This window comes from Melanaphis sacchari, unplaced genomic scaffold, assembly GCF_002803265.2.
Source record: "Melanaphis sacchari strain LSU unplaced genomic scaffold, SCAv2.0 Contig40_pilon_pilon, whole genome shotgun sequence".
In the NCBI taxonomy this organism is placed as follows: domain Eukaryota; kingdom Metazoa; phylum Arthropoda; class Insecta; order Hemiptera; family Aphididae; genus Melanaphis; species Melanaphis sacchari.
The window spans coordinates 2,190,373-2,208,792 of NW_020271264.1; the positions used below are offsets into that span (position 1 = coordinate 2,190,373).

General features: G+C 26.1%; 1 protein-coding gene across 7 annotated transcripts; it reads left to right on the forward strand.

Annotated features, from left to right (window-relative positions):
• Positions 1-2,648: 2,648 nt before the first annotated feature.
• On the forward strand, positions 2,649-16,786 carry LOC112597345 (cystinosin homolog). 7 transcript variants are annotated; one of them, XM_025343358.1, is made up of 12 exons: positions 2,649-3,159; positions 11,492-11,580; positions 11,638-11,728; positions 11,821-12,003; positions 12,724-12,864; positions 14,200-14,296; positions 14,364-14,483; positions 14,626-14,796; positions 15,166-15,283; positions 15,349-15,451; positions 16,226-16,363; positions 16,425-16,786. In XM_025343358.1, exons 2-11 carry the CDS (start codon positions 11,511-11,513, stop codon positions 16,317-16,319), a joined length of 1,188 nt encoding a protein of 395 aa, XP_025199143.1. In that variant the 5' UTR covers positions 2,649-3,159; positions 11,492-11,510; the 3' UTR covers positions 16,320-16,363; positions 16,425-16,786. The 7 variants fall into 7 exon arrangements, with proteins under 7 accessions (XP_025199143.1, XP_025199139.1, XP_025199144.1 ...); XM_025343357.1 differs by lacking the exon at positions 2,649-3,159 and adding exons at positions 10,552-11,261; positions 11,344-11,375 and having other exon boundaries at positions 16,226-16,786; XM_025343354.1 differs by having other exon boundaries at positions 16,226-16,786.
• Positions 16,787-18,420: the final 1,634 nt, after the last annotated feature.

An 18,420-nucleotide genomic window follows, 5' to 3' on the forward strand; every position in this document is an offset into this window, starting at 1 on the left:
TAGCTAGCTAGCTGTCGCGTATTACACGCCGTTTAATATATTCATAATATTATAATATATTGGTAGCGAATTTATTGAAATAAACCCGTACATAGCGATTTAGTGACCTCACGAGTCTTAATTATTCGCTGATATAAACGCGATAATCGTCAACTAACACATATTACAATTTTATTACTACATGCGTATATCATAAATGTCAGTGGCGTGTGTTCAGAGAAAGGAATATGAATTTTCGACTGTTTTCTAACCACATTACAATGAAAAAAAAAATTGTATCAATTAAATTATCTGCAAATGGTAATTAATTATATTAATAACTTTAATAAATGCTTACCGAGATATTTAAACAACGATTTGGAAACAACGAACGATCATAGAATGCGATACTTGGTGTATTTCGGATTTATTGTTCCTCAGTTTACGAGCATGTTGATGTCCGTGACAAATTCAATTGAGGTGGTCAATGGATAATCGTATTTCGGCTTAAGTATAATTCCACGAGCTAATCGGAAAATGTGTACCTCTGCTCGCTAAAACGGTCAATTTTAAAATATTGCTCTTTTTATTTTTGTTTTTATCAATAGTATAGTTTATATGCGGTGGATGAAATCGACAAAAAAATGAAAAAAAAAGTTTGTTTTGTGCCACTTATCAGACGTGGTTTAAACTATTCTTTAAAACTTTCTGGCATCTCTCAGAACGATCCCTGAAATTGTTATCGAAATCGGTATTGAATTTTTAAGTTCATAAACCTCAATAATCATAACAGTTTTTATGCATTCACCGTAATTTGACAGATATTCAACTTTTTCATTTATTTTGTTCACCAATTATTTTTTATTTTCACTTTTTTCTCTTAATTTTAATAAGTATTCTACTTTGTTTTAGACATATTTTTTTCAGTTAATAAAAATGTATTTAGGTGGTCAGAAATACAATTTAAAATTAAGTTTTCTGTCAAAAATTCGCAGCAGTGTGGTAAGTATGTAGTTTGTTCTGAACTATATGGAAATTCAGATTTTATATCATCCTGTCTGTATATACCATTTGAATAGTTGTATCGAAAACTAATCCGTACAATTAATTTTAATTTAACAAAACTCTTATTGGTCAATTGGTCATTATGTATTATTTTTTGATCGTTTTTATTTACTTCCGGCCAAATAAAATTCCACGTATAATAATCAATTACAGAAGCAATAGATATTCGGTTGATATGATATCAGAATACCGGTTTTATATAGATACACATATCTATGTATAATATTGTCTTATATTTTATCGATATTATGTTACATTTCGAACGTTTGTTTACGGTATCGCGAGTTCAAGGTCTATTATTTTACGACATTTATTTTAGATTTCAGAAACAATATTTGAAGTAGGTACTATTAAAATAATATTATATAAAGATACGTGTTATTAATATTTAATATTGTATGCTTACGAAGCTGGTATAAAATCGTGATTTTTTTCCAGTTCACATTATTACGACACGAGAAGAACCGTCTGTCTAAATACTGAATATAGGTAACAATTTTATGATTAGATCAAACTACTCGAATTTACATAATATAATTTCGTTCGATTACAGCCGTTTTCTCATAGTAATAATAGTAGTACTTAATGCACTTTCAAACCTTAAAAATGCGTTTAAAATCCCAACAAATTGTAATATAATTTAAATGGCTCTTAAAATAAATTACGATAAGTACACTAAACTAATATGCATTTAACAATTTTAAAATTAAACAAGTATCAAGTTAGGTTATAGCTAATTAGTTAATTTAGATCGATCTACAAGTGTTAATAAACTATAAAAAACAGTTATACAGCATGTGTAAAATGAAAATATAATTCATAAAATATGGTGTGTAAACACATTAAATAGACCAATCGAGAAAATCCTAATTGTATCACATATCGTACAACGTACAGTAAGAGGTTAATTGATGGAATTCGTTATTATGAACAATTGGCAAAATATAAATAAATTATTAGACAAAATAAAAAGTATCTACATAAACAAAGCCAAAAATGTTGGAATATACAAGACAAACATTTGAATCTGTTGTTACATAATTCGAACTTTTTACTAGGAAGTCTGTATCACCAATAAAGAAGTTTTTAATGAATATTATCGTGTGCAACAGATGAAAAGTCTTGTTTTTTTTCGCGAGGAAAAAGTAAGTAAGAGTGGGATAGGAAACCAGCTAGATTCGAATTTTCCTCGCAAAATAAGATTCGAAACTCCTAGGAAGTGCGATTAAGACGTGTGGAGGAACGCTCACTGGTTTGGAGCGGGGATGAAACCGGTAATGAAATTTCGTGCGGGAAAGGCTCCCGAGGTCGCGCGGGCGACCGACCAAGTATTGTTATTTATTATAATGTTAACATTAACACGACGGACAGTCGTGGCAAATGTCGCGCGCCCGCGCTCATTATTCGAAACTCGCCGCCGCGGGACTGTTATGCGATTGCGCCGATCTTCCGTGATTCTTCTTATTTAAAAAACGACGTAGTCGTAATACATGATAATATAATTATTGTATTATGTTTATTGCCGATAAAAAAAAAAAAAAAAACGGACGTCGATCTATATAGATTATACATATCGTAATACATGATTCAATGATTACATTGATTATAACATAATATTACATTTTACAATCGTTTTATTATTTATTTTTGTCGATTTTCTTATTCTTTTATCTTATTCTCATATATTTTTCTTCATATTCTTCGCCTTCCTCGAATCTGACGCAAGCCGACCGTCCGGTTAGATCATCTCTTGTGTGCGGCGGTCACCACCATTATTCCAAATACACTTATATACAATACTTATTATAACATTATTAAGATGTACATACATAAAAATATTCTTTGAGAATAACGCGATTTATCAACAACATTAATATCGTGTTATGATCACAATCATCTGAAGCCACCGCCGAATCGTTTGCGTTCCCTCCACCGGTGGGTGATCAAAGGCTGATAATATATCATTAGCTGCATCGCATTAATCGCCGAAGACCGCGATTATCGATCGGAACAGACGACAATCTCGCGTCAGTCTGCCGCCGACTGTCGCACCACTCGCCCGCGGAGCAGAGTCGTCGTCTGCAACAGATAAAATATTAAAAATAATAATAATCGGTAAGTAATCATGATATTACATTACATACTATGCTATTTTATTATTTCTTACACCTCGCCAAGTGTTTTTCGAGTTTTACAGTACAAGTCGTATTATACAATGTTTAATTCTCCAACACTACGGTTATCAACGTTGTTGCAGGATATCGTATATTGTATAGTGTGCAATAATATACGACGTATTTAATTTTAGGACAAATATTTTTAGTTATTTTTTCATCTCTTAAGATATTGTAGGTACTATTATTTACCAAATTGCCGCAAATTACATACTACATGGTATTATAACAACGTCGTTTATGCATCGCGCCGAAAAATTACAGTTAAATATTTTATACAATATGACCTTGTTCGTGTGTTGTTTACATGCGGAAGATGTTTTACGCTTTCGTTTTTACAATAGCATCAATATACATTTCATTAAAAAATTTGTATACAATCATTAGAAATTATAAAATATTATTCTGATGTTTTTCTTTTGTACATTTACTGAACAAAAATTACAATAATATTATTACTTTAAATTACGCCTATCCGTGAAAATACATAGATATTATAATAGTAGATTAAGTTATCGAACGATATATCATACAACAATAATATTGTCATATTGATAATAATTAAGTTTATTATTCTTCGTTTTCAATAAACCCGATATACGATAGTTGCAACGAGATTATGTTTCACCATAAGTACGTTTATTAATCGTACACCAACTACCGAGTCCGAACACTTCAAACAAATATAATATCGGATCACTTAGTTCGACTGGCCGTTAACGATATAATAGTATATTATATTTAGGTACCTACGTTTTACAATCGTACCTATATAGATGTTCGGGCGAGGCATTGCTTGAATAAGATGTATGAAATCAGAGATAATATTTTGTCGAACTATTCCAATAGTTCTCCATGCCAGTGATCTATAGGCTCGTAGATATACAATACGTATATCGATGAAAAGAAATGTAAAAATGTTGGTACTCACCGTTACAGTGTAAATAAGTATAATATGTATAGAACATTGAATTACAAAAGTCCTATTTGAGATGTTGTTTATTCTGCATTTTGTTGTTTATACTTCATTACTTATCCTGTAGTCTTATCGACTTTTATAAGAATTTCATTTAGAATTGAATTTATAAAAGTTCAGTACTCAATATATTGTTTAGTGTAGCTTTCGGACCAAGCCAAACTGATTCAAAGTTAAACTGTAGTATATACTACTGTGCGAGGTTAAGTTTTTAAGTTATTATTTTGAAATTTTAAGTTTTTCAATTAATTAATTTATCAATAATTTAATGATATATAATAAAATTAATTGAATAATATTTTACATGGAATGTTTAAAAAAAACTTAGCAATGTTACACGTGTATAACATCAATGCATAATATATTATTATCGCTTCGTATTTTATTTAAATTGTTTATTTTAGTAAGCTATAATTAATTTATCTGGAGTAGTTGACGTATACTGATAAATCTCACGTAGGACAAATAAAAACAAACATTTCGTCTGTCGACTGTTTAAGTACAACTAGATACAAATATACAACCGATAATTATTGAATATTTGGTAGCCCATAGGTTAATAAACTACTTTTACTGAATTGTAGTTAATTACTAGGTGTTCAGTTTAGATTTGTGTCAAATTTCGAACAGTTTGTACATCTTGCATAGATAATATAACAACAACATTACAATACCTTTGGTTAGTACTTCAGTAAACCTTATTGGGTTGAAAGTAAAGTGTTTATTCTCTTTACAATACTATGGGCCCTGGCACATTGGAATGTAAACATATATAAATCGATAAAACGGAATAATTACTTTAATACCATTAAAACCTGTACAAATTAACCAAATGTGTCACCGTGTAGTCAGAAGCAGTAAAATTGTAAAAATGACATTACAGGAAACGTGTAACATCGTAAAAATTAAATAATAGACTGACCAGTGACTACAACTGTTATAATTTATAATTTATGATATTGTGTAGGTATTCAAACATCATGGTGAAATCATTAATAATAATAAATCGGGATACAGCTATTATAACACTATAAATACAGACAGTTTTAATAATAAGTTTTTTTTTTTTTTTTATTAAATAATATGCAATTATTATTTATTATAGCCAAGTTTTAATCGAATAACGCGTCTACCGATAAAATATGTCCGTATTTAATATAGGTACTCAAATATCTGATCTGTGCGATAAACTATGATCTTCAGTCGAGTTTAAAATTTTAATAAAAAATACTTATAGTGGTAAGATACGAGTATAATATGCACCTAAAACCAATATAGGTACAACTGTACAAGCCATGTAAATTTCAATAATACGCTCAATGAGAAAATTAAATTAATACTTATGTATGATAAAATAGCAATAAATAGTTAAAAATAGAGGTATTGGTCATAGGTACCTTGAAATGAAAAATGAATAATTAATAATTGGGAGTACAAATATGAAAGTAAATTACACTTGATAAAAAAAAAATCTAATGATATTTCACTATCATTATCATTATTTTGTATACTTTAAATTATATCAATTAAATTAATGATGATGTACAACTGGATACTTCGGATATTATTTCTTCAGGTATTTTTTTCTTTCTATTAAAATTTTCTATGAATTTTTACTAGTTATTTTTACTTTGAATGGTTTTCTAGTTAATTATATAAAAAAAATAAGCACAATACCTGACATATGTGTATCTTACTTCACAGGCAGAATGTGTTAAAAATAATTTTTAGTGATTTAATTTTTATTTTTATAACTCAAAAAATAAAAACTTTTACTAGCAATTATTATTAAAAGTATATATATTACCTATATAATAGAGTAGTGAACGTTGTTAAATAATTATTTTATAAATACACATACTTGTAAATAAGCAATTTTTTTATGGTTACTGCATTTGTGTTAAATATTTTATGTATAGGTATGATTAATATTTTTATGAACACAATAACAATTAATTTTTTCAAACTGAATTTTATAATACTTTTAGTTTTTTCTAAAAAAAAAGTTTAAATTATAATTAATCATTAAATAATCACCCAAAGTATAACCATGGATAATTAAATAGATTCTACGCGGAGCACGCAAGGTCAATCTAAGAATCATTTAATTTTAAAATGTCTTTAGATTTTTTTTTTATACCTAGCAATATTGTAATATTGTTACTATTTCATTAAATATTTTCATGTTAAACTATTTTTAAGTAGAATGAGCCATATAATTTTATAAATTGAGAATTTAAGTTACAGTGATAAGCAATATAGGTATTATAGGAGTGTGCCACTAATCAGTCAGTATCCTATATTTCACGTATACAAACCATTATTATAAATTTAAAACTTAATACATTTCAATAGAATATATTAGCAGTTTCACTGCGTTCATTCTAATATGTTTAACATTTTAACTACTGATTTTTAAAATAGTGTATCTGTTATTTTTATTTTTTTTTAAATAGTTACCTATTAATAGTTTTAGGCATGACAACATAACTTATACATAAGATTACACATAAATAGCTTTTTGATTTTCAAAAAATGTATTTATCAAACAGTTTTTGAATGCTTAAAATTATTATTAATAAAAAAACAATTGTTTTAAAAATTGTAAAATTAATAATATGTAAGTCAATTTCTAGCAACAAAATAAGTGTCCTATACTCCTTAATACTTTTAATTTTAGTTAACACCATTTTTCAATTTTAAAATTTCACCAAACAGTCTATCTCTAATAATAATTTGTAATAGTTAATTGTTTTTATTTTGTAACATCTTTATAGCGATATATTTTTTTAGTAACATTATCCCTCTTCAATTCAGTTTCCCCGCGAATAATTATATGTCATTTAATTTAAGCCATTGATGACAATTTTGGTTGTGTTTTTTGTTTTTTTTTATTATGAAATTATCTGAAATAATACATCATCCAATAAAATAATGACTGACAGATACATTACACTCAAATACTTATATATATCTTTACTATGTAAATTATAATACACAGGTACCTATCTAATAATATATAAAAAGTACTTAGGTATATTGAGACATAATAGCTAATGAATTGGTAATTTTAATTCAATTATAGTATTAAAGAGCTTAAAAGTTAAATTATAATTATATAATAGTTATTAAATTAATTAACCACTTACTACGAATTACGATTGACTATTATAGTAGTAGCTTTATATAAGCACCAATGCAGAATTGCCTACTTAGAAAAGATTATTATTTATTCGAGATAATAATATTATTATTAATGCTCAACAAATAACATTTTTTAGAATTTTAAATAAACTACCAAGTAGGTATTTATTTGTTTCTATTATTATTTTTCTGTGATGAAAATATCTTCATTCGTGACCATGGCCCATAATGTTTTATAGATAAACCTCATTTACCTAGTATTATTTTAAGAATATTGCTAATTAATTTTAATGATTTTCAGTAATAATTTCAAATTTGTATTCATGAAACAACAAAAAAAAAATATATGTTTTAATATTTTGGGTTAACGAAACTTAATCAAACTGAAAGTGTAATGAAAAAAAAATTTAACGTTTTACTAATGACCTAATTCAAACTATATTTTTCCCAATCACATAAAACAACTTAAAATATTGAATTTTTTTAACTAAACTAACATAAACAAATTTAGTAAAAAATAAATTGAAATCTAAATACTTTTAGTGGTTTTATTAATTAAAAAAATATGGTATTGATATTTTATTTAACCTTATATATAGTTTTATGAGTTAGCTAATATGTATACACCTAACAAATTAAAAAAAAAAAATCGAGTATAAAAATTATTAAATTTTGAAGCTATGATTAACATATTATATTAATGATGATATAGGTATGTTTACGTAGTATTATCTCAATCGATTTATATTGTTTTGTCTAATAAGATAAAACCCCATTAATTATGAAATAATTTTTTCCACCTTAAGACAGCTATTATTTTATTATTATTATATATAGTATATATGTGTATTATGTATCAAAACTATTTCACTGAAAGTTTGATAACTATAGTGGCCTACTAAAATATTTGACTAATCGCGTTCTAATTTAACTTTAAACTAATTAATGATCAGTTTAGGAAATTGTTTAATAAGTTCACAGTCTACCGGATGTCCATAATGTAGTATATATTATATATATTATGTACATAGATATACATAGACATAGTGTGTCATTGCAGTGTTTGTCTCCATTAGTTTAACTTTTTCTAACGAATATTATTGATAAATGATTTCCTTCGCAGAATTACAGATGGCCATGACTTGCATAGTTCTTATAATTCATTTAATTTTTTAGTTTGCCTATAAGTCTATACTAAAAATTAATTACAATTTTATTTTTGTTCCTATTATAACTATTAAAATATTGTCATTTTAAACAAAAAATATCTAACTATAACTACAAATGCATATTTTATACAGCGTCTAGGCGTCTCTAATATATAAATACCTATATAATCATAAAATTAGCCTTTCAAGTTAGTTATAGTTTTTTTTTTCAAATAAGATAATTTACTAAAAATATTTTCAAGCCCCGCTTATAAGTAAAAAATCTCAATATTTTTTTTGCACAGTTTATTTGATAGTTATTGGGCAGGTATAGGCAGAACAAACACGGCTATGGATAAACATATAATTATTTCAAATTATAACTTATAAGTACCTATATATACATTAATAGGTATTATCCCTAGTATTATCATTGATTAAAAATAATATTGTGTTATTAGGTAGGTATTAGGTATTAATATTATAAATGACGTAAATATTATCAATATTGAGTAGAAACCAATAGGTATATTCTATTACAAGAAATTATGATTATTTGTATTTTCTGCATGTAATAAGATGTCAGTACAATGTACACATGTAAAAATTTAAATAATTTTAAATGCTAAAATATCAAAGAAAACTTACAGAAATACCGTAAAAAAAGTACGCGGGTATCGTTTTCTCTGTAGCATAGGCAGATTCAGTCCGAGACTTATACATGTGTAAATTTTACTTTATAATAGAAAAAGCAAAAAAAAAAAGGTTATCAACTAATATCTTTATTTTTTCCTAAATAAACTGTAGACTGTAGCCTAATGAATATATAGTAATATTAAATATAGGTGTCGAGTAGGTCATTGTAACGACTAATAGATGTGTTAAATTTTAATTCAATGATACATTATTCAATCATCGCACTTGGTAATATGCAAAAAATAATTCTGGTTGAAGACAGTCAACCTATATCAGTAATAATTGTATTTTATGATGTTTTTGATATTTCTGTAACGAGCTTAAGATTCTCATAACTCGTACAAATCGTACAATATATTTTTACAATAAACACTAATATGAATACACCCGAGGTCTTGTCAAGTATTGTATCACGAATAACGAACAATAACATCGTTATAATGTTTTGTTTAAGTAATTATAACTTATAAGTAAACGTAAATTTCTTTAATATTATAGGTTAATTTGATTTTTGACAAATTTGTCAAAAAATCAACTTTAAATAATTATAAAAAAATCGTATGTACCTTTAATATTTTTAAATAGCTATAACAATTTAAGGAAATTTTTTTATGATTTTTAATTGTTCTGACCGTGTTGAACATTTTTAATTCATTAATTGACATTTAGTGAATAAAAACTAAAAAAACAATTAAAATTTTTATATTTTTATAAATAACTTGAAAAGAGATTTTTACTTTTTGAATTACAATGAAGTAAAAAATCGATATTATTAAAATTTTTTTTTCTTTTTCTGATTATTTTAAAATCACTAAATTTTGACGCCTTCCCCTACCAAAGTATCAACCAATTCTAAATTTCTAAAATAAAAAACATTTATCGTTCCGCTTACAATCTAAAATTCAACATTGAAATACACTATACGTCTATACAGATAGGTAATATTATTATGTTCCCAACTCTGAGTTTGATAATAGGTCAATTCGCTCTCATATCGCAGCAAAGTTAACGGACCGGCTGATTGGTTCCGCTGAACCAAAACTTGCTATTACTATAATATTATGTAGCGTATGGGTCAGAGAGAAAAACATTAATTAATGCATTGACATTCTCGTGATTACAATAATAATAATAATAATAATAATTACTGTTATTATATTAAAATAATAGTTATAATACGCGCACGCTTTGATCGGATCGATGCCATGCTGCCACCGGGTAGATTTTCGTTACAAATTACAATGTTATATCGAGATAACAACTGCCATAGAATAGGAATAATAATATGATATGTATATGCCGCCGAGGCGGTAGTATTATTATCACCTCGCGACCCGTCTTATCTCGAGCGCGCGGGTGTTCCGCGTTCAAAATCTATCGACTATCGAGATAGGTAATCTATTATAGCCGCTATTATTGTTTCTCGCCGAATAATAATTAATATTTTTTCATTAAAACGTATCCGTTTTTAATACCTGAGCCGATGATAACTATAATTCTGACCTAAATACACATGTTGTACAAATGGACGTGTTGTAATGTTTTAGCGACTACAATAGTCTCGTTCGACGTGTTACGGCCAGTAGGTATTGTGTTCGCGATGATAACGGTTGGCCGAAAATCGCGCAGAAATCCGTTGGTATTTATGGCTTGTTCACCATCGACTCATGACGATTCAATATTGATAATATTGTAGTTAATAGATGCTACAACCGTGTTATTCGTCTGTTTGTCGTATCGTTTTAAGTGAACAGTGATGATAAATTGATAACGGATGTAGTACGGTAGCTGGGATCCGTACGTGTAAATCGGATTTCTGCAATACGTTTTGAAAATAATAGTCACGCGACTGACATGTAATAATAAAATATAATATTCGACCTCGGCCAGTGTTTTGACACGCCAGACGGAGAATGGGCGGGCGCATGCCGGCACTGAAGTTATCGATCGATAGATCCATCATAATTACTGTAAAAATAACAAAATAATTTCTTACGATGTGTACGGGTCGAGAATACGACGGGCGCCGCTCTTGTTCAAGAATTGCACGTACGTCCGATCGGCTACCGCTGTTGTCAGGTATCTAACAAAACGAGTTATGATCGATACTCATCAATTTACCATCAAAATTTGCTCGATTGTGATTTCGCGATTTTTTCAGACAAATAATTACACACACGTGTTGCATATTATGTAAATACAAACAATCATAATACGTTATTATAATGCACATGTTGTTTGGACTGCAATTGCGCCAGAGTGTGTGCTTGTTTGTTTTGTAATGTTATTCAAAAATTTTTTTTCCCCAGTTATCTCAGTCTGTAACCGATGGTTGTCCGACCTGAACAATTTACGATGAGGAGTCTAGTTCGAGTCGCGTTTATCCTGATCGCATGCAGTAAGAACAATGTCGTACAATAAGTTTTAACTTAATATTAATTGATTCCTCTGACAGGTGCGTCCCAGGCATGTGCAAGTTTTTCGTTCAACACCAAGGATTTGGTACTGTTGGTGAATGACTCAACAACACTCACATTGACCTTAACGTAAAAACCTTGACAATGTTTAATTTTTTTTACTTTTGATTTTGTTCCTACTTACAATATTTCACTGTTTGACCTTTATCCTTTTATTTTAGGGACAAAGTACCAGTAAATACCACATTAATCCTCAGCACTAATCATAAAGATTTACTAACAACAAATATTACTAAAATAGAAGTCAACAATTCTACAAGTTCAAATACATGGCCAGTTGAGTTGTTTGGTCATAATGCCGGCCATGATTTATTAAAAGTTGATGCCTATCCTCCATCTATAAAGTAATACAATCTTTGAATTATATTTTAATTAATATATTAATGTCTTTTTTTAAATTTTAAACATGAAATGAAATGATATCAAGTGAAATTATAATTCAAGAATTTGTAAATACATTGTTAGGTTATTGATATACTTATAAAGTAAATAGTTGATTTATTAAAAGTTATTCTTGTATGAAACCTGTGTTAAAATGTTTTATTCAATTTTTAGAGTATTCAATACTAAATAGCGTACTTATATATTATTATTTGTTATTCATCCTTGACATAAGTTTGTTGCAGCTTGCCTTCAGCAATTATATTGTATTGCTTAATAATACAATTACTATTACCTTACATTTAATGATTTACTTAGCGAAGGTGGTAAAAAAGTAGTTTTAACATAATATATGTATTGATTATTTTTAATTCAATGTATTTTCAAAAATATTTAATAATTAAAAATTAGAAATTTTAAATCATATTAAAAAAAAAAAAAAAATTATTTCTCTATTTTGAAATCTAAACTAATATGTTTTGTTTAAAATAATAACAAAATCACTTTGTATTAGGAACTTATAAATAAATATTTACCAAATACTTTAATTGAAGAATAAATTATATGTATTTTATTTTAAACATTTTATTATTTGTTTTATGCATTTCTAATTACAATTATATATTTAAAATTTGATTTTTTTTTCACAATTATATTTTATATTAATGTTTGTATTATTACAGATCCAGTGATGCTTTTGTAAGAGTTACTCTGCAATATTCAAACGAATTAGCTTTAGTCAGCGTTGTTGTTGGATGGATTTATTTTGTTGCATGGTCAATATCATTCTATCCTCAGATGTATGAAAACTGGACACGTAAAAGGTAACACATACTTAAAAGAGTTTTTTTAGAAAATATAATTTTATCAATATTATGTAATTTGTACTATATAAATTACATAAGAAATATAGTTATATCATGGAAAAAATATAGTTTCTTATAATTATTAAAGATATAATTTTGTGGATTATACCATTGATTATAGAATATTCTATAATCAATGATTATACCTATGTTGTATCTGACTCAACTTAGTTATAATTTTCATGATAAAATTTAAAAATATTAGAAATATTGTTGTTCTTATGGAATTTGTCTTAGGTTAAACCACTTCTTTTTTGTATAGTATGTACATTTTAATTTGTATAGAATAAAATTACTTTAATCTTTATCAACAATTTACTGTCTTTTAATAGTTTTTCATGAGTAAATTAATTACAAGATAATCATTGAATTTTTTTTATTGGTTATAATAATTGAACATACTATTATATTGGTTCTGTAATGAACTTATTTTTAATAGATTAATTATGTATGACAATTTGTTTGGTAAATTATATCCTTATGTTAGTACGATATGTACCAATAAAAAAATAAATAAAATTAGTAAAAGTGAACACATATTCTTTCTATAATATATGTATTGACATATTATGTAATATATTATGTAGTATGGCTTCCGAGGTAAATATTATTACATACACTTACCAAAGAAGCCTCATTTTAATTTTTATAACATTTTTAACATAAAAATGTATAGTAATTAACAAACTACAATTTTGAAATTTAACATTTTTAAACCAAAAATAATTATACTTTTATGTTAAGAAATATTTTATTATTCATTTTTTAATGTGATTACTTCATGTTTGATAAAGTATTAATCTATTCAATTGAATTATTCTAGACAGTAAACATCCATTGAATAGCATATGTTTATTTATGAGTGTTATTACAATTAACAACCTATTATAAATTCAAAGGCTTTAAGTATAAACTTGAATGTACCAATGCTAAGTATTTAAGTTTATTTTAGTTATTTCAATTGAAAGACCTTGTTCGTAACATTAAACAACAGGTATAGATTGTTGGATAAATTTTGTGTTTTGGTTTTTATAAATCTTGTGTAATACTAATCGATATATCTATTATCTGTAGTTTATTTTAATTTTAATACCAAACAGCATTTATAAAATTACATTTTCAATTAAATAAAACAATTTAATTCTTTAAATTAATTTCATTATTCAACAATTATAATTTAGAATATTAAGTTTTTATTTTTTATAATTTTTCGTGTTATTAATAATATTTAGCATAATGCAACACATACAATAAAAATCTGATTAGTACATTAATAATTTGTATTATTTTTAGTGTTGTAGGTTTAAATTTTGATTTCATTGTATTGAACTTGGTTGGATTTATTTTGTATTCAATGTTCAATGTTGGCCTATGGATACCTGAAATAGAAGTATTATTAGTCATCAATATCTTTTGATTGCCATTTATTTACCTGTCTATATTTTGTGTTTAAATAGAAAGATTACATTGCCCGAAATCCTCGGGGACTAAATCCAGTTCAATTAAATGACATATTCTTTTCTATTCATGCTGTATTTGCTACTTTAATAACTGTGACCCAATGTTATTTCTATGAGGTAATCTTTAGTTAATATTGCTTATGTAATAATAACATTATTTTATAAAATGATTACATCACATTATAAAATATGTATATTATGTAAATAATTTGGTTAACTAGTGTCCTGTTTTATTATTAAATATTTATATATTTTACAGAAAGGTGATCAACAAGTTTCTCGGACAGCCAAATCAATCATGTCCTTCTACGCATTAATAATAGCTATATCATTAGTTCTTGTATATTTACAAAAGATAGTATGGCTGGACTTCCTTTATTATTGCTCATATATTAAGTTGACCATAACACTCATCAAATACATTCCACAAGTATGTTCACTCATCCTCTAAAAATATTTAAACCAGTTATAAAATAGAATAAACAATTTATTTCTGTATTCACAACAAAAAGCATGCCTTGTGAAATCATTTATCTTCACATCTTTATTATAGTGGTTTGGAATGCATTTCCCGCTATAATGTACCTAGTCAAAATTTTGTAATAAATCATAATAACTTATTAAAATAAACATCTCTAACTTAATATTATTAGTAGATCAAAATTATTAGAAATTTAAAATTAATTTATAATTAAATTTGTTTTTGGTTTTACATATATCATTAAAGTAAAATTATATTGAATACGCTATACTTATTTCATATTGCGTGTGTTTTATAATAAAAATAAATGTTTTTTAGGCAGTAATGAATTACAAACGTAAAAGTACGATTGGTTGGAGTATTGGCAACATATTCTTAGATTTTACAGGAGGACTACTTAGTATATTGCAGATGATTATCAACGCATACAACTACAGTAATTTTATTTTTGTATAAAAAATATTGTGTTTGTAAATTTATCAACATTTTATTTTACTGTAGACGATTGGGCCTCAGTATTTGGTGATCCGACCAAATTTGGTTTGGGTTTGCTTTCAGTGATTTTTGACATACTGTTCTTCTTACAACATTATGTATTCTACAGGTATGTGCCACGCTTAATATTTTGTATTGTGCATGTTGTTGCTTATTGCATGTTTACTGTACTATAGCCATGATCTGCTTTTTGAGAAAAAATCAATTAAGAATTGGAAAACATAATCCCTGTCTTAGCAAATGGTTCTGGTGAAATAATGATTATCAAAATGAATGTACACTTAATAAATCTTCTTATTCTTTAATATTTTCAGTCCGAAGAGTTCGAAATTGTATGATCTCACAGGTTGCACGTAATTTTAGTGTTGAAAATAATAAATATTTTTATTTTTTATTATTATTATTATTATTATTATTATTATTATTATTAGTAGTAGTACATAGTAGTATATTTACGTAGTATAATATGTAAAGTTTAATTTATAAATTTAACTTAATTAACTGAGTTAATGTGAATAATGATATTTTTATTGAAAATAATCATAAATATTACTATTATTGTATTATGTTCAAACATTATATTTTTATTTATTATTATTCAATTTATTTTTAAAACAATTATAAGATCACATTCACTCATTTGTATGCTTTTAAGTTTATTCATCACTTCTCGTTTTGTTCCTTAGATTAGTTATATATGCTTTTAATGTAGACATGTACAACATTCTGATTAATAATATTTCTAAGGCTTAAACACATTTCAGAGCATTAGTATTATACATTGGTTCTTCTTCTTAAAAAAAAAAAAATGAATCACTAAACATTTTTTTACAGCATACATTTATTGTTATTTATTATTGTTGTTGTTATTGTTTTTTTCTAGTGGAGTTAACTATGCAGAATTTGAAAATGTTAATGTGGTAGAAGTGGAGGATGAGGTTACTAATTCAGAAGAGCACCCTAAACCAACTGATTAATCAGATGATCAGATTTGTTAAAAACAAAATTATTATTTTTAATGGTAGATTTTATTTGATCTAAGTTATTAGTTTGATTATGCTAAACATCATAATTTCACATAGGTACATACAAAGAAGACTGAACATATTACCTACTTAACACCAAAGTTATTTTAAGATTAATTAATTAGTATTATTTTATTTTTTTTTTTACTATATTTATTCTTTGTCTTATATTTATATTTTAATAACTAATTTATACACAAATGTGAAACACCATTTTTTGTAGGAAAACATATTTTTTTTAGATTGGAACCTTTGTTGGTAGAGATTAATGGAGCTTGGTGGGGTTTGGCTATTTTCAAAACCATCCCTACATGCCACCTAATTCCTGCCTATATAAATGCAATAACTAATATATTATTATGTATTATATAATATGCTGTGATGAGTCTAGTAATTAAATCTCAAATCACTGAAGAGTATTCAATGTATTTACTACCAAAATAATTGTATAATTGCATTTATGAAATAATGGAAAACAAATTTTGTAAATGTGAATACTGAATCATGTATTCTTAGTAGTTGTTATCTACTACTACACTATATTATAATAACTATTATGAATTAACCATGACTTAATAACTAGTGTTAATTGAATACGTGATATCGTAGTTAAATTATTTGATTTTGGTTTGTGGTAGCATTTAATTATCTACATTACTAATTATTGTAATTTTTTTATAAATGGGTTTGTAAAAACTAGTCAATGTACATGAATAATAGCACTGATTATAGTCTATTCTATAATCAATGATAATAATGTTAATAGTAAACATAATATATTTTGTCTATTATTAATTTTCATTATACTAATATTTGAACTATTTTACTATTAAAAATTAAAAATTAAAATTTAATTTACCCAAGACTAAAAACAATTAATGAATACAAAATATCAGAGTTCAATAGGTATACATTATCGCAATGTATGTCTTACAATTGATTTGATTTCAATTTACTTAAGTTATTTAATATATGCTCAATTACTCAATTATCAGTGTGTAATAATTATGGCTTGAAAGTTAATGACCTTAAAAATATTAAAAATGCAAAATAAAAACTAGTTATTTAGATTCACGTGTTTATAGAACACTATCAATTTCCAAGCCTTATTAATAATATATTACCTATATAGTACATACATACCAAAGTCAATGATGGAATTGAGAAGTTATTTTTACATCTGAATTGAAAAAAAATATTTTGTTCTACTAATGTATACCTAATCATCCAAGTGTAAAATCTTAGGGCCTAAACGGGCTAAATACGTAATTGTTGAAGTCTGAGATAAACTGTTTACTGACTGTACTGCTGAAAATGTCTCATCATTAAGTATTCTAGAATCTTAAAAATTCTTTTGGTAAAATATTGAAAGCCTGTTCATGAATCATCATCCTACAGTTTTGTCAGGCAATTAGGATCTAAATACAATTTTTTTGTTTTGTATACGGTGAAAAAAATATACTGTACCTAATAATGTCCAAAAAATGAACTAACGAAGCCAAGAGCTTGTACCCATTTAATGAAAATAATCAAAATAACAAATTATATTATGATCGACATACCTAATTGTAACTATCTTTAAACTTAAATTAATCTTAAGTTTAAGTACTCGGGACCGTAATTCCTAATAACACTTAAGTACCTAAGTAATAATACTATTACTTCAGCCATCAGAGATATTAGTTATTAATAGGGGTCGGATTTATATGTAAATAGTAAATACATATTTTTACAGTGACTTGATAAATAAATTTAGATAAGTGATAAATTCGTTTTAAGGGATTTCCAATAAAATGAACTATATTTTATTTTACATATTTAACCATAAGTACAAGTTTTTACATATTTCTCAATAATTCCATTTTTCCTACATATTTTGACAATTAGTTCATTTATGATTTATTAATAGCTATCAAAAGTATTCTCTGCAATGGACGTTCTCCTAAATTTTCATTGAATGTAGAACTTACTTTTTCAGACATAGTCAAAATACAATACTGTCCAATAACATTAGTAGAAGTCGAAGGATTATTTAGTTGTTATAAAGCAGTTT